Genomic DNA, 25,141 nt, shown 5'->3' on the forward strand with positions numbered 1-25,141 from the left:
GCTTTGTTTACATTCATTAAACAGTTTATGAACTTCGAAGAACTATGAGGCATTAATAACCTTGAGTTGTTAAGTTACAAGCGCGAAAACCGGTTAATAAATGTAAACAAAGCCGCCATGACTGTTGAAAGGAGCTATTAGGACAACACAGGGACGAGGATAAGGATGCCGGGTGTTGTAGGTGGAGGTGCTAAGGAGCCGTAGCCGCAGATGGTGCTCCCGCCAGCGGCAGCAGCCGCACACTGACACCACCAGCGCGCCAACACCCTCATTATATTGATGCTCACACCATTACAACCTTCTGATTCTTGTCTCGTCACCACTGCTGGGCATCCCTCCCTGCAGGGAGAGGCTGTGTGTGTACTAACATTGTTCTACTTGCCTGGTTGTGCTTGCGGGGGTTGAGCTCTGGCTCTTTGGTCCCGCCTCTCAACCATCAATCAACTGGTGTACAGATTCCTGAGTCTACTGGGCTCTATCATATCTACATTTGAAACTGTGTATGGAGTCAGCCTCCACCACATCACTGTCTAATGCATTCCACCTGTTAACTACTCTGACACTGAAAAAAAGTTCTTTTTTACTGTCCCTGTGGCTCATTTGTGTCGTCAGTTTCTACCTGTGACCCATTGTTCGTGTACCACCTGTGTTAAATTTTATGTCTCTATCAATTTCTGAGAATCTTGTATGTGGTGATCATGTCTCCCCCTAACTCTTCAGTCTTCCAGGGACGCGAGATTTAGTTGAAAGTAACTCACAGATATTTACGTTTTCTATGCATCGGACTCGATCAGTTAGGCGAGTTGCTTGGGTTTGTTCGTTTCTGGCTAGGCACAAGAAAACAGTCGCATTTTTTACGGAGGGACAAAGTGAGAGAAGAGTGGAGCAGCCGGATGTCAAGGAGGACGAGAGCCGCCACAGTCGCCTCTTACAGGTTACTACTGAGACGGCTTCTTTAATCTTAACACGACAAAGGAGCGCTTGTTCCGCTAATGAGCCCAATTACCAAATCACATTATCCGCTAGTTAGCTCCCCCCCCCCTCTGGTAATTAGCCCGACGCGGATCCCACACAATCACCCGCCTTTTATGCAGGTGAGGATAATGCGTGTAGTTTATAGTGTGCTAACTCACAGTGGCTCTGTTGACACCTTACACCATACTGGTGACCTCTGCCCCTCCTGTCCTCACACTTACCCAACTGTTGACACAATCGACTCGACCGTCATGATTGTGGTGCTCTAATGAAGTGAGGGTTGGAGGTCCCTGTGCCCATCTTCACCACCTTCGAGGTCAACCCCGGAACTCACAGTTCCTGCGACGGCGCTGGAACCAATCGTATTGGCGTTTGCCTTTCCATTGGAGACTTTCAGCGCCGTGGAGAGGGGGGGGGGGGACCTGCTGCCTGGGTAACAGCTTCTCCCCCGACTCAACCTACCCTGGGTTTGTGCCCTGGTGAGGCCACTCCAGACCGACAACCAGAGCGTAACTCCATAGTCTCCTGAGACTGATGGATGACTACTACTACTAATGAAGGTCAAAGCACCATAATATTGATGCATCCTGGGATTAATAAGCATCGGTTCATGTGTTTGTATACAAAACCACTGCAAATTTAACGTTCGTTAAGTAATGGGAACAGGTTGATCTAACAGTGCTTGCCTAACAGTGCCTACGAGACAATGTAGTACTAATTAGTCTTTAGTCATCCATTTATATTTATTTCCTGCCTCTGAATATGCTAACAAGTACTTTAGCAAAAATTGTCAGATCAATACATTTTTAAAATAACCTTTGACGAGATGTCATTAACTTTCTGATGAAAGAAATTCACGTTAAAACCATTAATCTAACCCTTTATAGAATTTACATCACACACATTACACACACATTAAATATTTATTGGAAAAGTCAAGGGATGGTTTATGAGGGAGCCGGTCGGCCGAGCGGACAGCACGCTGGACTTGTGATCCTGTGGTCCTGGGTTCGATCCCAGGTGCCGGCGAGAAACAATGGGCAGAGTTTCTTTCACCCTATGCCCCCTGTTACCTAGCAGTAAAATAGGTACCTGGGTGTTAGTCAGCTGTCACGGGCTGCTTCCTGGGGGGTGGAGGCCTGGTAGAGGACCGGGCCGCGGGGACACTAAAGCCCCGAAATCATCTCAAGATAACCTCAAGACGGTTAGCTGGTCAAACTGGTGTCATCCATATATGAACTATGTTATCTGAGAGTGTAAGGTGACGACCCCAGCACTACGGTGGGTGTGAGGACCACCGACCTTCAAGTGGTGGGTGTGGAGGGCGTGCCTGGCATCAACCACCACTCCTGAGAGCGGTGCCATACATGGCACCGCTCGCCTCGGCGACGATGGTGGTGCCAGGTAATTCCTATCATGGTGCCACACCTTCAACACCCTGTACCCGGTGGTGCCCCGGAGTACCCGGTGGTACCCCGGAGTACCCGCTAGTGCCCCGGAGTACCCGCTGGTGCCCCAGAGCACCCGGTGGTGCCCCAGAGCACCCGGTGGTGCCCCGGAGCACCCGGTGGTGCCCTGGTGTACCCGCTGGTGTACTTAGAGTTTCGTTATAATGTGATACGAAAATTAATGTTCAATTGAAAGAGGCGTGGCCAGAGGACAAGAGGGAGGGGCGTGGCCAGAGGACAAGAGGGAGGGGCGTGGCCAGAGGACAAGAGGGAGGGGCGTGGCCAGAGGATGAGAAAGACACCCGATTGGTGGTCGTTGTACTGTGTTCTGGGAGTACTAGTGCCAGCAGGTCGTAGGTGTACCGGGACTGGTCGAGCCAGTTGGAGACTACTGGTTGAGGCAGTCAGATTTACCAAGATTTACGACTGGTCAAGCCGGTCGTAGGCGTACCGGGACTGGTCGAGTCTGCTATACAAACTTACCGGTACTGGTCGAGTTGGTCGTAAGCAGGCTTGGGGGCGTAGAGGGCGTGGTCGGTAGACATGTCCCCGGTGTCCACCTCCCGGTCCTCCTCCTCCTCCTCCTCCTCCTGCTGCTGCGCCTCCTCCTTCACCTCCACCCACTGTGGACAAGACAAGTTAGTATCAAAGGAGGCACCAAGCCGGGAAGGCTATGTTGCACAGACAAGACATTACACTATATGTACCCCCTCCCCCCCCCCCCCCCACACACACACACACACACAAACTATAATAAGATCAACAAGTTAAAAACAATCGACTTGAGAATAGTCCAGGACGGACCGAAACGTCGTCGTCCCTTCACCTTCTAGTGTGTGGTCTACTTGAGAATGGTCCAGGACGGACCGAAACGTCGTCGTCCCTTCACCTTCTAGTGTGTGGTCTACTTGAGAATGGTCCAGGACGGACCGAAACGTCGTCGTCCCTTCACCTTCTAGTGTGTGGTCTACTTGAGAATGGTCCAGGACGGACCGAAACGTCGTCGTCCCTTCACCTTCTAGTGTGTGGTCTACTTGAGAATGGTCCAGGACGGACCGAAACGTCGTCGTCCCTTCACCTTCTAGTGTGTGGTCTACTTGAGAATGGTCCAGGACGGACCGAAACGTCGTCGTCCCTTCACCTTCTAGTGTGTGGTCAGGTCATCAAATGAAATCACTGCATTAAACTAAAGACGGTTGAAAACAAGACGTTATGAACAGATGCTCGCACCCGCAATGAGTCACGCATGTGTGCACGCACGCACGCAATAGGCCTACTCGTAAGCATAAACTACACAGTTACAAGACATTAAGTAGCACATTGAAGACGCCTTCTGACAGGCGAGACGAGGAGGGATGCAACCGACTCAAAATACAAGTGATAACTTAATTCTGTCTAAATGACTCAAGGAGCCAGGATTAATCAAGTATTTTCGTGGTCATTTACGAAACCTGTACATCTTTCCTCAATCATGGCAGCTTTGTTTACATATATTAAATAGTTTATGAGCTGCAAAGCACTGCGGGGTTGTTTATAATAACTTCGGGTTGTGATGTTTACAAACTCGTAAACTGTTTTAATAAACACACAGCCGCCGCCATCATCGAGGAAAGATGTAGAGGTTTCGTAAGTGGGACACTTGTTTGCTTGATGAATCGTGACTGGCGGAGCTCGTCTTGGGCCCCCGGATCTAGCTGGCTGTGGCTGGCTGCATCACCACCGCCTTTGGCTACACGCTCTTCGACTTCACTTCTCAAGTTAAAAGCAATACACAAAGAACTCGCCAATTGACCTCTGGTCGACTCAACAGGCGGAGCTCGTCTCGGGTGACCCGAGGCCAACACTCCTCATACCGTTCAGGGACAACAGTACATTTTGGTACGGTACAACAGTACATTTTGGTACGGTACAACAGTACATTTTGGTACGGTACAACAGTACATTTTGGTACGGTCCACCAAATACTTTCTATAATTGCACAAATCCACAAGGGCCGTGACGAGGGTTCGAACCTACGTCCTAGAGGATCCCAGACGCTGCCCTAATCGACTGAACTACGACATGGTAAAAAGGAGTTTCTACAACTCATCATATTGGGAGGATGGGTCGCGTAATACCACCACTATGTAACCCGCAGCTTCTCACTTTACCCCCAAAGCAACACAGCGCCAAGAACAACGCGGCTTTGTTCCACTTTAGGAATCGTTAGTAAAATGTGCCCACCTTACGAAACCCGTACATCTTCCTTCAATCATGGCGGGTTTCTTAACATTTATTACCGTCTATGAGATCCGAAGTGCTACGAGGTTCTTTATAATACAATGTTTATAATGTGATGTTTATAATACAATGTTTATAATAAATCAATTTAATAAATGTTTAACCTCTGGAGCTGGAGCCCCTGGGAGCAGTTCGATATTACCTTCACCCTCGTTCTGACAGTTCCTACGACGGCGCTGGAACCAATCGTATTGGCGCTTGCCTTTCCATTGGTGACTTGAGAAGGGGGGGGGGGGAACTGCTGCATGGGTAACAGCTTCACCCCTGTATCAATCTACCCTGGCTTTGCGCCCTGGAGAGGCCAACTCCAGACCGACAACCAGAGCGCAACTCCATATAGTCCCCCGAGACTGATGGATGCCTACTACTACTACTAATAAATGTAAGTAAAACTGTCACGAGGAAAGATGTACAGGTTTCAAAAGCGGCCACGTAAATGCTTGACGAATCCTGGTCCACTGATCTATAATGCAAGAGCCGCAGCTGCCCCCCATATACCACAGCAAAGAAAGCTACAAGGCAAGGCAGATGCAGGTGTGGAGAGGTCGAGCAGGTGTGGAGAGGTCGAGCAGGTGTGGAGAGGTCGAGCAGGTGTGGGAGAGGTGTGGGAGCAGCCAGGTGGTGCAACAGAGGAGGTGCACACCACACACACACTCGGGGCTATGAAGCACTGAGCTACGGGGTGAGGATATAGCTACCTCGTCCCTTTGTGTATGTATTGATATCAATAAGAGTGACTGACCTCCGGGGGTGAACACTCCCGCCCCTACAGCTCTGGGTCACACTGCCACCGTCATATCCTCCGCCTCTCGCCTCTCCCAACACCTTCCCAAGTGGAAAGATAACACTTGTTGGTTACATCCCTAACACTTAAAAGTGTTTACCTCAAACACCAACATTGTAATATATATATATATGCAGTATAAGGAAATTCAAGTGGCATAAAAGTTCATATCTAAAAGGTAGAGCAGGCGGTGGGAAGCACTCAACGTTGAGGCAACATTAGTGCAACGTTACACACAACTGGTGGCCACGGACAGTGGGAAGCACACAACGTTGAGGCAACATTAGTGCAACGTTACACACAACTGGTGGCCGCGGACAGTGGGAAGCACACAACGTTGAGGCAACATTAGTGCAACGTTACACACAACTGGTGGCCACGGACAGTGGGAAGCACACAACGTTGAAGCAACATTAGCGCAACGTTACACACAACTGGTGGCCGCGGACAGTGGGAAGCACACAACGTTGAAGCAACATTAGCGCAACGTTACACACAACTGGTGGCCACGGACAGTGGGAAGCACACAACGTTGAAGCAACATTAGCGCAACGTTACACACAACTGGTGGCCGCGGTGTGTTGGTCGGGGTCTGGCGCCGCGCCGGGTCAACACTCGTCATATTTGACAACAAAGAAAAGTGTTTTCAAATTCTGTTTCGTGAGAAATGCCGAAATCTTAAGCCAAATTCCCATGAATTACATAAAAGACAAAAGCCAATACATAAAGAACTGTGAAAATGTTATCTTCAAGCATTAACAATCAGTAGTAATGATAATAAAGATAACAGAAAATAATTAAATACTGAGGGTTGTTAATGTGTAGTGTGGCTATCGAAACTACCAGTGGTTCCCTGATATCATGCTGGACGAGCATGTCTGTTCCAACACCGGTTATGGTCCACATATATACATACACATACATGTACACATTCACTAGCAACATTAATATTTATTGTGGGAATAGTTTTTATATTAATTCGAAAATAGGAGTAGTTAGTGTACACATGATCTTGAGTAGACAGTGGGGCCGTGTGGTGCAGGAGCCACCTGGTGTGGTGCAGGAACCACCTGGCGGGGTGCAGGAGCCACCTGGCGGGGTGCAGGAGCCACCTGGCGGGGTGCAGGAGCCACCTGGCGGGGTGCAGGAGCCACCTGGCGGGGTGCAGGAGCCACCTGGCGGGGTGCAGGAGCCACCTGGCGGGGTGCAGGAGCCACCTGGCGGGGTGCAGGAGCCACCTGGCGGGGTGCAGGAGCCACCTGGCGGGGTGCAGGAGCCACCTGGCGGGGTGCAGGAGCCACCTGGTGGGATGCAGGAGCCACCGGGTGGGGTGCAGGAGCCACCTGGCGGGGTGCAGGAGCCACCTGGCGGGGTGCAGGAGCCACCTGGTAGGGTGCAGGAGCCACCTGGCGGGGTGCAAGAACCACCTGGTGGGGTGCAGGAGTTGCTCAGAGCCCCCAGCTCTCAAAACCTGCGTTTTGAGAGCTGGGGGTGACGGTGCTCCAATGACGGTGCTCTTCGTGTGAAGTGGCGACGGAAGGTGAGAGACGGGAGACGGAGCGGGACAGGATGCAGGAGTCAGAGGTACTCTACAGTGCCGCGTGTGGAGGCGGGAAGACTTACGACGTGCTCAGAGTTACGCGCTGGACTACGATGCGCTTGGGAGGGGGGTGAGGGTAGAGGGGGAAAGGGTCAACTTGTGACGGGGGGAAGACCCACCTGGCGCAGAGGTCGGTGTTGGGGCGGGAGACGCACCTGCCGCAGAGGTCGGTGGTGGTGGTGTGTGGGGGGGAAGAGTAGACCCACCTGCCGGAGGTCTCTGTGCAGGGGTGTATGGGGCCTGGGGGGGTGGTGGTCGTCCTGCAGCAGGTCCTCCCTACCCGAGGGCCCTTCATCTGCCTCCCACTGCGCCGCCGTCGCCAGACACTCCTCGCTCTCTGTAACCAAGACGTCCGGTTAGACAACTGTTGTGGGTTGCGTCCTGTGCAAGGTCTATTGTTTATGGAGGGATCGTCCTGTGCAAGGTCTATTGTTTATGGAGGGATCGTCCTGTACAAGGTCTATTGTTTATGGAGGGATCGTCCTGTACAAGGTCTATTGTTTATGGAGGGATCGTCCTGTACAAGGTCTATTGTTTATGGAGGGATCGTCCTGTACAAGGTCTATTGTTTATGGAGGGATCGTCCTGTACAAGGTCTATTGTTTATGGAGGGATCGTCCTGTACAAGGTCTATTGTTTATGGAGGGATCGTCCTGTACAAGGTCTATTGTTTATGGAGGGATCGTCCTGTACAAGGTCTATTGTTTATGGAGGGATCGTCCTGTGTAAGGTCTATTGTTTATGGAGGGATCGTCCTGTACAAGGTCTATTGTTTATGGAGGGATCGTCCTGTACAAGGTCTATTGTTTATGGAGGGATCGTCCTGTACAAGGTCTATTGTTTATGGAGGGATCGTCCTGTACAAGGTCTGTTGTTTATGGAGGGATCGTCCTGTACAAGGTCTGTTGTTTATGGAGGGATCGTCCTGTACGGACCCTAAGCCTCTGACTGCACAGATAAAAGGTCGGTAGTTGGCCGGGGAAACCACGATAAGCCTAACCAACTATTTATATCTATAAGAAAGAAAGTTTTTTTGTTCGCCTGTCCAAGGTTGGAGGACAGACGCCTGCAGTTTTCCTGTCCAAAAATATGCAATAAATGAAAACTAGTTCGATTTCAATCAAACTTTTTTGACGAGTTGTGTATGAAAAGGTTTTCATGTGGTCCAAGTCTCAGCGTCGTAGCATAAATAGGAAGATTTTTTTGGCTTTTTGTTTTGTATTTTCAATGAACTTTACACATTTTCAAATAGAAATTACAAGCACAATTTCCAAAGGAAATCATTTCTATCATACTTTTCTATCATATTAACATAAATGAATCTGTTTCAGCCGATTTTCCAAAATATGTTTAGTTTTACTAATACTCAAAGTTCCATAAAAAATTATGCAAATATATCCTGGTTTATTGCTATTATAAAATCAATAAATGAACTTAGGAAAAAAAGTCAAAACAGATTTGTAGAAATAAACTCTACATATAAGGTGTAAGTTTCATGTAAAGTGAATACAAAATGAAAGTTACAGGAACGTTTATGTGACTTGAAAATAAAGTAAAAAATGAAATCTAAGTTGACCAGACCACACACTAGAAGGTGAAGGGACGACGACGTTTCGGTCCGTCCTGGACCATTCTCAAGTCGATTGTCTTGAGAAAGACACAATCGACTTGAGAATGGTCCAGGACGGACCGAAACGTCGTCATCCCTTCACCTTCTAGTGTGTGGTCTGGTCAACTTACTTTAGCCACGTTATTGTGACTTCACCTGCATGAAATCTAAGGTGCTGCCATCTGTGGCCGAGGTTGACAACTAATTCCTCCAAAATTGGCAGCCTTACAGATAGGCTTACGTGCAGTCTGGTGTACAACTTTCATGCAAATCGTCCGATAAACATTTTTTTTAACTAATTTTTTTGGATAAAACTAATTATTAAATATTTTTATTATATGCTATTGTGATAGCTGAGAGTTATCTTGAGATGATTTCGGGGCTTTTTAGTGTCCCCGCGGCCCGGTCCTCGACCAGGCCTCCACCCCCAGGAAGCAGCCCGTGACAGCTAACACCCAGGTACCTATTTGTACTGCTAGGTAACAGGGGCATAGGGTGAAAAACTTTTGCCTATTGTTTCTCGCCGGCGCCCGGGATCGAACCCGGGACCACAGGATCACAAGTCCAGCGTGCTGTCCGCTCGGCCGACCGGCTCCCATCAGACATGATTTCAGTTGACACTTGTGTTTGATGTTAATTTTTGACCATTTTGGAAAATTTGACGACAATATTTTGTTCTCCCTTTGTTCTTCCAAAGAATACCTGATCAACCAGGCTGTGACTCATACGTCAGGCTGCGAGCAGCCGCGTCTAACAGCCTGGTTGATCAGTCCAGCAACCAGGAGGCCTGGTCGACGACCGGGCCGCGGGGACACTAAGCCCCGGAAGCACCTCAAGGTAGCCTCAAGGTAGGCTCCCTTCCTATTTATGCTACGATGCCGAGACTTGGACCACATGAAACCCTTTTCATACACAACTCGTCAAAAAAGTTTGAATGAAATCAAACTAGTTTCCATTTATCGCATATTTTTGCACTGATGCCCCCTTAACGTGTATAAACAAAGCCGCCATAATTATGGAAAGATGTACAGGTTTCGTAAGTGGGTGAGTAAATGCTTAATGGTCCCAGGTGCCTTGACAATGAAGCCAGGTGTTCAGCAGTACAATAGGAAGGCTTACAGCCGCCTTCAGATGGAAGACAAGATTGCCGGCCTTATATAATCCCAAGGCTGTGAGAGCCGAGCCACGTGTTCGGTCACATGTTTTAATGATTGTACCGATGCGGAGGTCCACAGGTGCCGTGTTCCGACCCCCAGGGGTCCACAGGTGCCGTATTCCGACCCCCAGGGGTCCACAGGTGCCGTGTTCCGCCTCCCGGGGGGTCCACAGGTGCCGTGTTCCGCCTCCCGGGGGGTCCACAGGTGCCGTGTTCCGCCTCCCGGGGGGTCCACAGGTGCCGTGTTCCGACCCCCAGGGGTCCACAGGTGCCGTGTTCCGACCCCCAGGGGTCCACAGGTGCCGTGTTCCGCCTCCCGGGGGGTCCACAGGTGCCGTGTTCCGCCCCCCAGGGGGTCCACAGGTGCCGTGTTCCGCCCCCCAGGGGGTCCACAGGTGCCGTATTCCGACCTGAAGGCACAAGGGAGGCTGCAGAGACAGGAATTAGGTGGTCACAAACCCATATACCAACGGGGGTCACAGGTACTGACCTGGGGTCACAGGTGAGGCTGGGGTCACAGGTACTGACCTGGGGTCACAGGTGAGGCTGGGGTCACTGGTACTGACCTGGGGTCACAGGTGAGGCTGGGGTCACAGGTACTGACCTGGGGTCACAGGTGAGGCTGGGGTCACTGGTACTGACCTGGGGTCACAGGTGAGGCTGGGGTCACAGGTACTGACCTGGGGTCACAGGTGAGGCTGGGGTCTGGGTAGCAGCCGAGCCACAGGGACGAGGTACACACGCCGGCCCACAGAGGTCGCACTCCACACCGGCCTCCACACCTGGCGTTGGAACACATGTATAATCTATACACCTGCATAATTCACGGGTTTAATCTATTATACACATATATACACACACACACACACCTGTCAAAATACACGGCTTTCTATTTTGACCACCTGCTTCAAAAATTGGTTCAATCTACACACCTGCTTCAAAAATTAGTTTAATCTACACACCTGCTTCAAAAATGAGTATAATCTACACACCTGCATAAAAACACACTAATCTACACATGCCCCTCCCCCCTCCCTCCCTCCCTCCCTCCCCCCCTCATGGTCAATGCTGTATTTGTAGTTTAGGCGGCCTAGTCGACGACCGGGCCGCGGGGGCGCAAAGCCCCGAAATCACCTCAAGGTAGTTGGCCCTGGCCCCCCCCCCCTGCACATGCCTAAACCCGTCCTCTCACTTAACCCTTCAGATTTGTATAGGCCTACCAAATCGTTACAAACATGACGTATTAGTACAAATTAAAGCACCGCGATATAAACGTTCTCTAAACATGAGTGGGGACAGGAGAAAGCACTAAGCCAATATGTGACGAGTTCGGACGCTTCTAAATAGCCAAAACGGTTCGGATTTTGGTTCTTTTTTAGGTTTTTGGTTAGGGTAAACAGATGCATTTTTGGGGGGGGGGCAGGTGGAGAGCAGATGGCAAGATGCAGAGACCACCTGTAGCGGGGACGCAGCTCCCAGCTGGGATTATCTCAGCCTTCATCTTCAACTATAAATAGCTGTACACGAGAATCTATTCTCCTGTCAACTACCCTCCCCCCCCCCCAGCCCCTCCTCTTACCAAAGTCGTTTCTTTGTGGGTCAGTGTCAGCCAGCCAGGCAGTCAGGCAATGTCAGCCAGGCAATGTCAGCCAGGCAATGTCAGCCAGGCAATGTCAGCCAGGCAATGTCAGCCAGGCAATGTCAGCCAGGCAATGTCAGCCAGGCAGCCAGTCAATGTCAGCCAGCGTCAGCCAATGAAGCAAGTCCGAGTTCTCATAACTGCATCATTAGTATTATCAGGCACACCTTCAAGCAGGGCCAGGGTTATAACAGTGACTAGGAGGAGGAGGAGGAGGAGGCAGGTATATACACACACATAATACGCCATAGTTGGGCAGTCAGATGTCCCCACAACAATCGTGCCATGTGTCCATTAGGACTACGACCCACGAACGCTGTCCACTCAGTTGCGAGCGTGAGAGCATGAGCGAGAGAGGGAGGGCGTGTGTGTGTGTGTCTGTCTGTGTCTCCATTAGCCATGAAGCAAGACTAATCTACACTCGCCATAGACCCGCTTTCGTGGACATCAATGTCTGAAAACACATCTATAGTTAAAGATGCCCCCATCAACACCCACCTACCCAATCTTCGTTCACTGAACCTGAACTACGTCATGCCCCGAGCCAACCCCCACAACCTGTCTGAACAACCAAAGTCCCTGAGACAGCTTACAGGTGGAGGTGGTGGTTGTTTAAGATTCAGCTACTGGGAACAAAACGTTCCAAGTAGCACGGGCTATGGTGATCCCGTAATATACTTACCTGGCACAGGAGCGGGGGGCAGCTTACAGGTGGACACAGGGAAGGGGGGAAGGTGTGTTATACATCACCGTAGGGGCGCCGTAGGTGACAGTCAGCGACTCCTGCCAACACCTTACCTGAAAATAAAACAGACTTGTTTGTAAACACATTTACTTTATACAGTACACAGAATGATGAGGGGGGAAGGGGGGGGGGTAGTTGTTTGGGGTAGGAAGATACACATGTAATGGCATAGTGTGACCCCTAATAGTAGATGTAATGGCATAGTGTGACCCCTTAATAGTAGATGTAATGGCATAGTGTGACCCCTAATAGTAGATGTAATGGCATAGTGTGACCCCTTAATAGTAGATGTAATGGCATAGTGTGACCCCTAATAGTAGATGTAATGGCATAGTGTGACCCCTTAATAGTAGATGTAATGGCATAGTGTGACCCCTTAATAGTAGATGTAATGGCATAGTGTGACCCCTTAATAGTAGATGTAATGGCATAGTGTGACCCCTAATAGTAATGTAATGGCATAGTGTGACCCCTTAATAGTAGATGTAATGGCATAGTGTGACCCCTTAATAGTAGATGTAATGGCATAGTGTGACCCCTTAATAGTAGATGTAATGGCATAGTGTGACCCCTTAATAGTAGATGTAATGGCATAGTGTGACCCCTAATAGTAGATGTAATGGCATAGTGTGACCCCTTAATAGTAGATGTAATGGCATAGTGTGACCCCTTAATAGATGTAATGACATAGTGTGACCCCTAATAGTAGATGTAATGGCATAGTGTGACCCCTTAATAGTAGATGTAATGGCATAGTGTGACCCCTTAATAGTAGATGTAATGGCATAGTGTGACCCCTTAATAGTAGATGTAATGGCATAGTGTGACCCCTTAATAGTAGATGTAATGGCATAGTGTGACCCCTAATAGATGTAATGGTATAGTGTGACCCCTTAATAGTAGATGTAATGGCATAGTGTGACCCCTTAATAGATGTAATGGCATAGTGTGACCCCTTAATAGTAGATGTAATGGCATAGTGTGACCCCTTAATAGTAGATGTAATGGCATAGTGTGACCCCTTAATAGTAGATGTAATGGCATAGTGTGACCCCTTAATAGTAGATGTAATGGCATAGTGTGACCCATATTAGTAGATGTAATGGCATAGTGACCCCTATTAGTAAATGTAATGGCATAGTGTGACCCCCTTAATAGCAGATAAAATATAGTTTACCTCCCCCCCCTCCATTATTAGCCATTAATCTAAACGACCTGATCAACCCAACTCTCCCGAGTAACACAAGTGATTACAACACCACAGTGATCATCTCAGGCTATTAATCTCAACCTTGTATGACTCCTATTTTGTTTGTGCCTGTGATTACACATCCGCTAAGCACTGATTAATGTGATCAGCTAGGCTGTTGTGCCTGGTGGCTGCTTTTACCGACCTTGTAGGCAACGGTAATAAGCAACTTTATTATGCCTGGTCACGCGTTGATCGTGGCTATTGTAGTTTTTAATTGACGAACAAAAATTGGACTCGAATTTGAGATTGAATACGGCCCGTTGAGGCAGTGTTTGTGTGTGTGCACTGTTCTTGACTGACATCCCACACCTGACACCACACACCTGGCATCACACACCTGACACCACCCGCCAAATCCCGCCGATGCTTCAAGCTCAGACCAAACTCAGGCGGGGGTTGGGGTGGATGAGGGAAGGCAGGGAAAGGCAGCAGGAGGGGATGTAGGAAGAGGGAAGCAGGAGAAGGGGGTGAAAGAGGAGGGGCAGGCAGGCAGGCAGGCAGGAGGGGCAGGCAGGCAGGCAGGAGGGGCAGGCAGGCAGGCAGGAGGGGCAGGCAGGCAACAAGAGGGGGAAGAGGAACCACTAGAGGCGCCACACCAGGATGTACACACACCAACATCTCTCTCACACACATAAACAATGATCCCCACTCACGTGGTAACCTTACATCCCAACTCTACTTCACACACACACACACACACACACACACACACACACACACACACACACACACACACACACACACACACACACACACACACACACACACACACCACACAAGGGAATTGACAGGGTTGATAAAGACAGGCTGTTTAACACAAGGGGCACACACACTAGGGGACACAGGTGGAAACTGAGTGCCCAAATGAGCCACAGAGATATTAGAAAGAACTTTTTTAGTGTCAGAGTGGTTGACAAATGGAATGCATTAGGAAGTGATGTGGTGGAGGCTGACTCCATACACAGTTTCAAGTGTAGATATGATAGAGCCCAATAGGCTCAGGAACCTGTACACCTGTTGATTGACAGTTGAGAGGCGGGACCAAAGAGCCAGAGCTCAACCCCCGCAAACACAACTAAGTGAGTACAACTAGGTGAGTACACACACACACACACACACACACACACACACACACACACACGCACGCACGCACGCACGCACGCACGCACGCACGCACGCACGCACCTGTGACAGTGATAAGCTGGCGTGTGTCAAGAGTACACATCATCCAGCAATGGACTACGTCTCAAGATAACACAAAGTCTGCTTATACGGAGCAGTGTTAGAAAGAGTACATCAGTGTACAGCGAGCGAGGGAGCCCCGGTGGAGAGAGTCATAGTCTTTGTAATAGTTTGGTGGCGAGGGAGAACTTAGAAGGAATAAATAATAGTAAAACTGTCCTTTACGGGTTCCCATACGTTACTTAACAACCCTGACCTGACCTTGACCTTACCTAACCTTGACTTGACCTAACCTTGACTTGACCTAACCTTGACTTGACCTAACCTTGACTTGACCTAACCTTGACTTGACCTAACCTTGACTTGACCTAACCTTGACTTGACCTAACCTTGACTTGACCTAACCTTGACTTGACCTAACCTTGACTTGACCTAACCTTGACTTGACCTAACCTTGACTTGACCTAACCTTCACTTGACCTAACCTTCCCCTGACCTAACCTTCACCTGACCTAACCTTCACCTGACCTAACCTTCACTTGACCTAACCTTGACCCGACCAAACTTTGACCTGACCTAAATATACATACTGCGCTTACAACACAACTATGCGCGGCCTCTTACAACAGTTCCAACTGGCGCGCATAACCTCATTACAATCATTACATTCCACCTGCCAACGACAGACTAAACTCCTTCAAGAATGTGTGTCTATCTCACCAGATCAACACCCAACGAAGCACTCGCCAACAGCCTGTTTGGTCACCCTCTCTCCCGGCAGTTACATAAGAACAATAGGCCATGTTATGCACGCCCCTTCGACCTAACCACCTACTTCAAGACGTCTAACGACCAATTACCGACAACTCAACTAGGTAAATATAGTGTGGGAAATGAGTAGGCAGGTTTTAAGGAGTTTAAAGACTGCTATAACGGGGAGGATGTTGTGGGGGAGATGCGTTATATAGGGCTTCAAGACACGCTATCTTTGGCCCCCGGCACGCTATCTTTGCGCCGGCACGCTATCTTTGCGCCGGCACGCTATCTTTGGCCCCCGGCACGCTATCTTTGGCCCCCGGCACGCTATCTTGGCCTCCCGGCACGCTATCTCGGCCTCCCGGCACGCTATCTCGGCCCCCCGGCACGCTATCTCTGCCCCCCGGCACGCTATCTCTGCCCCCCGGCACGCTATCTTTGCCCCCCGGCACGCTATCTTTGCCCCCCGGCACGCTATCTCTGCCCCCCGGCACGCTATCTTTGGCCCCCGGCACGCTATCTTTGGCCCCCGGCACGCTATCTTTGGCCCCCGGCACGCTATCTTGGCCCCCCGGCACGCTATCTTGGCCCCCCGGCACGCTATCTTGGCCCCCCGGCACGCTATCTTGGCCCCCCGGCACGCTATCTTGGCCCCCCGGCACGCTATCTTTGCCCCCCGGCACGCTATCTTGCGCCGACACAATTTTCAAATGCGAAAATGCTTGACTTTCACACAATAAATCCAGAAAAAAGTTAAAATTCAATGAATACTTAATATTTTCCTGTTCAACATTGAAAATATATTTTGTGATAAAATATAAATTGAATATATTCTGCGGTGAGTACAAACTGCCAATTTTCATGAAATTATGATAAATGGTGAATACATTATGCCTAGCCGTCCCCAGCAGAGGAATGATGGTGAGAGACACCTTCAAGTGAGAGACTTGCTCACGACATCAAAGATATCATAAATTTTGTATATGGGGGGGGAACAAAATATTGATGACTTGAGGGCCGTCGGACACATGTTTATGAACAAAAAATACATTATAGCTATACGTCATGACGCAGAGTGACGTACGTCGTCCACACAGTATCCAGGATATCGCGGCCACGACAAAATTGGCCATGTTTCCTTTCACCTAATGCCTCTGTTCAGCTAGCAGTGAATTGGTACACCTGGGAGTTAGTCAACTGTTGTGGGTTGCATCCTGGAGGTGGGCAGTAGTTGACCTGGGGCCAGATTCACGAAGCAGTTACGCAAGCACTTACGAACGTGTACATCTCATCAAACTTTGACGGCTTTGGTTACATTTATTAAACAGTTTACAAGCATGGAAACTTGCCAATCAACTGTTGTTATAAACAGCCTCCTGGTGCTTCGGAGCTCATTAACTGTTTAATAATTGTAAACAAAGCCGCCAAAGATTGAGAAAAGATATACAGGTTCGTAAGTGCTTGCGTAACGGCTTCGTGAATCTGGCCCCAGGTGACCTCCATAAGCCTAAGCGCACTCCACGGCCAGGCGAAGACAACGACAGTTACAAGTGAGCACAACTGTACGTCACACTAAATTCAATTATTACAGTGTTGGGTTCACAGTAATCAAATTTGTTCCACTAAGCTATTAGTGCCAGCAAAGCTTTATGATATAGAATCATATAATGACTCGCGTGTGCCAGTTATAACATATACAAGACCGAAAACGGTGCGCGTACTAGTGGCTTTACAAGAATGTAAATACTGTACTATCCAATGTATTCTCACAAACCCAATGTACCTTGTATATATATAAATAAATATATAAATTACTCAGCTGTAATGAGCTAAAGAGTTGTGTAGGATTAACTACCAAGGTAACGACCCCCTTGGTGTCAACCAGGTATCAACCAGGTGATTAACCATCAAGTTTTTAGTTTAGTAACAGCGAACAAGTTGAAGACGCCATATTAAGGCGCAGTTAGTTGAAATCTTAACTTTTAATATGTTATAAATACGTGGAGGCGGCGGGGGAGACACATTACGGGCTATTCATGCCCGTGCCACCTCTTGGGTGGCTTAATCTTCATCAATCGGGGGAGAGACAGCTGTCTACCAGCGGTCTGGTTGGTGGTAAGATGTGTAGATTAGATGCCATTGTTAATGCTGTCATCACCTGGTGAGGTGTCGTTAAGACCTCCTGCTGCTCTGTGGTGATAAGGACACTAAGGAATTGTATATGTTTATCTCTCAGAATGTTCGGTAATATGTTTATTGTTTGTGATGTGTGTATATGTATGTATTAACACGATGTACTGAACGAGGTGAGAATAGCTTGAGCTACCTCATCCCTTTGTGTGTATTTTACCTCAATAAACTTATTTCAATTCCAACACTACACAATCACTTATGAATGATGGTAATGGAGAGGAGGAGGAGTGTAGTGACAAGATACCCGCGACACACACACACACACACACGCAAGCACACGCACATCAGAGTTTAACGCACGCACAAATACCAGCCTTTCTGTGAATAGTGGAGCAGTATAAGGTAGAGCAAGGTGAGGGACGGAGGGAGGCAAGGTGAGGGACAAGGGAGAGAGGGAAGGTGAGAGTGTATAAGTGTGAGGAAGGCGGATCACAGTATCAGGTTCTCTCTCTCTCAAACATGGCGGCGCCAGCCATACCTCACTCTTTATACTTTATTCCATTTATATATATATATATATATATATATATATATATATATATATATATATATATATATATATTTATATATATATATCTATATATATATATATATATATCTATATATATATATATATTTATATATCTATATATATATATCTATATATCTATATATATATATCTATATATATATATCTATATATATTTATATATATATATATTTATATATATATATATTTATATATCTATATATTTATATATCTATATATATATATATATCTATATATTTATATATCTATATATATATATATATATCTATATATATTTATATATATATATATATATATATATATATTTATATATCTATATATATATATATATTTATATATCTATATATATATATATATATATATATTTATATATCTATATATATATATATTTATATATCTATCTATCTATATTTATATATCTATCTATATATATTTATATATCTATATATATATATATATATATATATATATATATATATATATATATATATATATATATATATATATATATATATATATATATATATATATATATATAATGGTGCGTAGTGTAGGTGGTGGTGGTAGGGTTCTAAAAAGCCAATAATTGTCTTACAAGAGAGAGAACTGACACATATGTTGACATGATTCCACAGCACTTTGTAAAAATATCTTTGTTTAAACAAATATTAAACTTAACATTTAAGTGGAAATCAAAGCATCTTGGTGTGAACTGTTCCGACCCTAATTAGGACTCTGCTAATATGGTAAGACTTGCAGGAGTGAGCAGTGAAGAGGCACAGGTACAGTGAACACTGAACATCAGAGTGTTCGCGGGTGTTCAATAGCCGTTGTTGTTGTTATAGATTAAGCTACTCGGAACAAGTTCCAAGTAGCACGGGCTATGGTGAGCCCGTAGTGGACTTACCTGGCGGTTCAACAGCCTTCCCAGCAAGCATAAATATTACCAAAAGTGTTCACCAGACCACACACTAGAAGGTGAAGGGACGACGACGTTTCGGTCCGTCCTGGACCATTCTTAAGTCAATTGTGTCGACTTGAGAATGGTCCAGGACGGACCGAAACGTCGTCGTCCCTTCACCTTCTAGTGTGTGGTCTGGTCAACATACTTCAGCCACGTTGTGACCTATCGCCTGCGTTACCAAAAGTGTTATTGTTCAAGAAAATATTTAGACACGTTCTTGCAAGATGTGTGTGACCAAGCGGGTTGTAGTGGGTCTGTGTCCCGCTGCAAGCAACAGCCTGTTGGACTGAGTTATCCCAAGACGAGCCTGGCTCCAAGCCGGGCTTGGGGAAGTACAACACTGCCCAGAACCCATTCCAGGTATACTCTATCGACCCACAATGGGCGGGTGGTGTTAATACCCACGCTCTCACCCATATATACCTATACCCAGTCGGTTCTTTAAGTCTTATGGGCTATTCATGCCCGTGCCACCTCTTGGATGGCTTAATCTCAATCAATCAATCTTTAAGCCTCCTCAAATGACCCCACACAAACTGGCAGCCCATTCATCTACCCGTACAGCTGGGTGGACAGCGCTTCGGATTCGTAGTCCTGAGGTTCCGGGTTCGATCCCCGGTGGAGGCGGAGACAAATGGGCAAAATGCTTCTTTCACTCCTGATGCCACTGTTACCTAGCAGTAAATAGGTACCTGGGAGTTAGACAGCTGCTGCAGGCTGCTTCCCGGGGGTGGAGGCCTGGTCGAGGACCGGGCCGCGGGGACACTAAGCCCCGTATCATGCCAACTATATATACATTAAAATGTATAACAAATGGGTGTAATAAACAAGGTTTTAATATATTAACAGAAAATATTACGCGCAATAATAGATTTACATTGGGTAACTTTAGAGTTAAGAAAGACCTGGGTAAATACTGGTTTAGAAACAGGGTTGTTTTGTTAAACAGATTACCGGCTAAAATAATGGACGTGGGATCACTGGACTGTTTCAAGCGTAGGCCAGACACACATGAGCGAGCTTGCTCATATGGACCAATAGCCCTGTTACAGCTTAATGGTGTCGTATTGTGTTTGTCGGTGTTGTATTGTGTTTGTCAGTGTTGTATTGTGTTTGTCAGTGTTGTATTGTGTTTGTCAGTGTTGTACTGTGTTTGTCAGTGTTGTACTGTGTTTGTCAGTGTTGTATTGTGTATGTCAGTGTTGTACTGTGTTTGTCAGTGTTGTATTGTGTTTGTCAGTGTTGTATTGTGTTTGTCAGTGTTGTATTGTGTTTGTCAGTGTCGTATTGTGTTTGTCAGTGTTGTATTGTGTATGTCAGTGTCGTATTGTGTTTGTCAGTGTTGTATTGTGTTTGTCAGTGTTGTATTGTGTTTGTCAGTGTTGTATTGTGTTTGTCAGTGTTGTATTGTGTTTGTCAGTGTTGTATTGTGTTTGTCAGTGTTGTACTGTGTTTGTCAGTGTCGTATTGTGTTTGTCAGTGTCGTATTGTGTTTGTCAGTGTTGTATTGTGTTTGTCAGTGTTGTATTGTGTTTGTCAGTGTCGTATTGTGTTTGTCAGTGTTGTATTGTGTTTGTCAGTGTTGTACTGTGTTTGTCAGTGTCGTATTGTGTTTGTCAGTGTTGTATTGTGTTTGTCAGTGTTGTACTGTGTTTGTCAGTGTCGTATTGTGTTTGTCAGTGTCGTATTGTGTTTGTCAGTGTTGTATTGTGTTTGTCAGTGTCGTATTGTGTTTGTCAGTGTTGTATTGTGTTTGTCAGTGTTGTATTGTGTTTGTCAGTGTTGTATTGTGTTTGTCAGTGTCGTATTGTGTTTGTCAGTGTTGTATTGTGTTTGTCAGTGTTGTATTGTGTTTGTCAGTGTTGTATTGTGTTTGTCAGTGTTGTATTGTGTTTGTCAGTGTTGTACTGTGTTTGTCAGTGTCGTATTGTGTTTGTCAGTGTCGTATTGTGTTTGTCAGTGTTGTATTGTGTTTGTCAGTGTCGTATTGTGTTTGTCAGTGTCGTATTGTGTTTGTCAGTGTTGTATTGTGTTTGTCAGTGTCGTATTGTGTTTGTCAGTGTTGTATTGTGTTTGTCAGTGTTGTATTGTGTTTGTCAGTGTTGTATTGTGTTTGTCAGTGTTGTATTGTGTTTGTCAGTGTTGTATTGTGTTTGTCAGTGTTGTATTGTGTTTGTCAGTGTTGTATTGTGTTTGTCAGTGTTGTATTGTGTTTGTCGGTGTTGTATTGTGTTTGTCAGTGTCGTATTGTATTTGTTAATTTACTTGTGTGTGCTTGAAACTAGACGTCTACAGCTGTATCTAGTGTTGCGGGTACTAACATCTCTGAACCTTGTTTCAAAGCAAAGTTTACCATTTATAGTCTTAAATGACTAACAGTTCTGGAGATCTATTCCCAAGGCTAATTACACAATTAATACACGTGTAATTACCCGCCGAGCTTACCATGTTCTGGGTAACAAAATCTGACCTAATTTGAATATCAAATCCCAAGTTATTAATTAGTGTCAGATTAGTTTCAGAGTTTACATGTTCATTAATATATCTGAAAAATGATGTAATGTAGAGGAATATATTGGTTAGCATCCCCCTAGTGCGGTGGGTTCTCGCCACAGCCTGGTCACCACAGGCTGGTCACTACAGCCTGGCGGACCTCCACAGCACGAGGGGGGGGGGGGGGCCACACTGCTAACAGGTGGTCATAATTCGTGGCAGCCAGTAGAGGAAGGTGTAGTAACAGTTAGGCAAGACAAGTGTTGGGTTCCCAGCAGCAAGAGACGGGTCAGAGGCGCTCTTCCAGGAGGCTCAAAGAGCTCCTACAGCTGTCAAGTTTACCAGTGACACCTGTATACTCTCTCCCACACACACACACACACACACACACACACACACACACACACACACACACACACACACACACACACACACACACACGCTGCACAAGTGCATTGTCATCCGGTACCAATCTTTCTTTTTTTTTAATAAAATGTCTAAAACAGGAAACGTCACTATCACCCGTCACCAGCTGGGGTCACCCACCACCACCACCACCAGGTGGGTCACCCACCACCACCAGGTGGGTCACCCACTACCACCACCACCAGGTGGGTCACCCACTACCACCACCACCAGGTGGGTCACCCACTACCACCACCACCAGGTGGGTCACCCACTACCACCACCACCAGGTGGGTCACCCACTACCACCACCACCAGGTGGGTCACCCACCACCACCACCAGGTGGGTCACCCACCACCACCACCACCAGGTGGGTCACCCACCACCACCACCAGGTGGGTCACCCACCACCACCACCAGGTGGGTCACCCACCACCACCACCACCTGGGCTCCACCCATCATTCAGACTTGCCTTAATTACAGCCATATATAACAATTCTGAAAAATAAAGATTAGCGCTCATTATTAATGTGTAGCTAAAGTGTATTTTAAACCTGGTATACCCTTGGTATACCCTTGGTATACCCTGCCAGGGTGTTGGTGAGTATACCGGGCGGCCGTAAACAACTTTCTCCAGATGGTTAGTGCGTGTTAGCGAGGGTACAAGTTTGTGTCACCTGGGCGTGAGGGCTCATACCACCACTGTCATGGTGCCAGTTTTTCCTGCATGACTGCCGACCTGGCCAGGTGTAGCCAGGGCCCCGGCCTAGCCACACCTGGCCAGGTGTAGCCAGGGCCCCGGCCTCGCCACACCTGGCCAGGTGTAGCCAGGGCCCCAGCCTCTCCACACCAGGCCAGGTGTAGCCAGGGCCCCGGCCTAGCCACACCAGGCCAGGTGTAGCCAGGGCCCCGGCCTAGCCACACCTGGTCAGGTGTAGCCAGGCCCCGGCCTAGCCACACCTGGTCAGGTGTAGCGGCCCCAGCATTGCAATTATCACTAATCACCTTTAAGAACATGACCCAGACGCGCAGTGTAGCAAAGGTCTCCAGGAGACGAGCCGTCACAGCGCCCAGTGTCACCAAGACGAACAAGGTCCGACTCGAGACACTAAGAAACAAACCGACATGAGGTTGATCAATACAATATTGCAATCCTAGAAGTGATAATACAAATATTTATACGGGAAGAATTGAAGAAACAGGTTAAGATGCCACAGATCATCAAAAGCATTTACGCAACCTCTTCCGAAACCCGTACATCTTTTCATCAAAAACGTAACAACCTAAGAATTTTGACCCAGGAAATTAATTTCAGATGTGGAAGTGCTTGAAGCAAGATATAACCGCGTCCAGGATGCTGAGCCCAGATACCAGGATTCATCAAGCATTTACACAACCACCGACGGAACCACTCCATCTTTCCTTAATCATGGCAGCTTTGTTTACATTTAATCAAAGTTTACGAGCTCCGAGGCACTACGAGGTTGTTTATAACAATAATAACCTCGGGTTGTGAAGTTTCCCAACTCGTAAACTGTTTAATACATGTAAACAAAGCCGCCATGATTGAGGAAAGATGTACAGGTTTCGTAAGTGGTTGATGACTGATGGTCATCGACCGGCGAGTCGCCGGTCGGCTGAGCGGACAGCACGCTGGACTTGTGATCCTGTGGTCCCGGGTTCGATCCCGGGCGCCGGCGAGAAACAATGGGCAGAGTTTCTTTCACCCTATGCCCCTGTTACCTAGCAGTAAAATAGGTACCTGGGTGTTAGTCAGCTGTCACGGGCTGCTTCCTGGGGGTGGAAGCCTGGTCGAGGACCGGGCCGCGGGGACACTAAAAAAAAAAAAAGCCCAGAAATCATCAAGATAACCTCAAGATGGGGGAGGGGGGGGGTCGAGGATGATGACCAAAGATACCAGCCATAATTGATGCACCACTGCACGCCACCACATCAACCACACTCAACTGCAAATATTGCAGACGATAGATCGAGACAACTGATCACCACTCAATCGAAAATCATTAATCAATTGCCGTAACCACAGGAGCTCTCAGAGTGAACTGTTATCACCCCTACGTCAAGTTTGAAGTGGTTCAGGCGCCTGACAGTTGGGTGGACAGCGCTTCGGATTCGTAGTCCTGAGGTTCCGGGTTCGATCCCCGGTGGAGGCGGAGACAAATTGGCAAAAAGCTTCTTTAACCCTGATGCGCCTGTTACCTAGCAGTAAATAGGTACCTGGGAGTTAGTCAGCTGTCATGGGCTGCTTCCTGGGGGTGGAGGCCTGGTCGAGGACCGGGCCGCGCCCCCGAAATCATCTCAAGATAAGAAGATACCCCCCCACCCACCCCCTCCTCAGCCTCGCCACCCACCCAGAGAGCACCTGGGGGGGGGGGGGGAGGAGGGACTGCCCCAATTTGCCCCAAGCTTGTTACAGTGCCCTAGGGCTGAGGGCTAGGAGCCAGGGCTAGAGGCCAGGGTAGGGGCCTGGACTCAGATTCATGAAGCAGTTACGCAAGCACTTACGAACCTGTACATCTTTCCTCAATCTTTGACGGCTTTGGTTACATTTAACAGTTTACAAGCATGAAAACTTCCTATTCAACTGTTGTTATTGTTATAAACAGCCTCCTGGTGCTTAGGAGCTCATTAACTGTTTAATAATTGTAAACAAAGCCGCCAAAAGATTGAGAAAAGATGTACAGGTTCGTAAGTGCTTTCGTGAATCTGGCCCCTGACCCAGTGTAGCCCGTATCTAGGACCCCCAAGGGAGTCCCAAGGTTGGTGTAGAGAGCTACCGTAGATTGTATGTTAATAACATGTCTCCTCCGCCTGGTGCTCGCTCCTCCACACACCAACCCCTTCTCGCACTTTCGTATAGTCAATATTGACTTATTTAATAAGTGCATGTGAGACATACTAATTGATTGTGAATCTTTTAGTTTACCTTGAAAAGCTTCATAGAAAACACCGACCTTACCTAACCTTCTTAGTATGTTAAGATAAGCATCTTATTGCTTCGTAATTACAATTATTACTTAACCTATACCTATAATAGGTTAAGTAATAATTGTAACCTATAATAATAAGTAATAATAATTAAGTAATAATTAACCTATACCTATAATA

The 25,141-nt window shown here is 47.4% G+C and overlaps 2 protein-coding genes across 2 annotated transcripts in view; both read right to left on the bottom strand.

The window, feature by feature from the left end:
* Positions 1-12,201, bottom strand: part of LOC138350390 (inositol 1,4,5-triphosphate receptor associated 1-like) — a gene marked incomplete at its 5' end in the record, with an annotated part of 62,686 nt that extends 50,485 nt beyond the window's left edge. The window contains 4 exons of the mRNA XM_069301013.1: positions 2,907-3,046; positions 7,207-7,424; positions 10,533-10,634; positions 12,174-12,201. Coding sequence (XP_069157114.1) covers positions 2,907-3,046; positions 7,207-7,424; positions 10,533-10,634; positions 12,174-12,201 — 488 coding nt within the window. The remainder of the gene's footprint in view (positions 1-2,906; positions 3,047-7,206; positions 7,425-10,532; positions 10,635-12,173) is intronic.
* Positions 12,202-15,692: 3,491 nt separating this feature from the next.
* Positions 15,693-25,141, bottom strand: part of LOC138350391 (golgin subfamily A member 6-like protein 2) — a 34,486-nt gene continuing 25,037 nt past the window's right edge. The window contains exon 2 of the mRNA XM_069301014.1: positions 15,693-16,152. Coding sequence (XP_069157115.1) covers positions 15,693-16,152 — 460 coding nt within the window. The remainder of the gene's footprint in view (positions 16,153-25,141) is intronic.

This window comes from Procambarus clarkii, chromosome 45 (genome assembly GCF_040958095.1).
Source record: "Procambarus clarkii isolate CNS0578487 chromosome 45, FALCON_Pclarkii_2.0, whole genome shotgun sequence".
Classification (NCBI taxonomy): domain Eukaryota; kingdom Metazoa; phylum Arthropoda; class Malacostraca; order Decapoda; family Cambaridae; genus Procambarus; species Procambarus clarkii.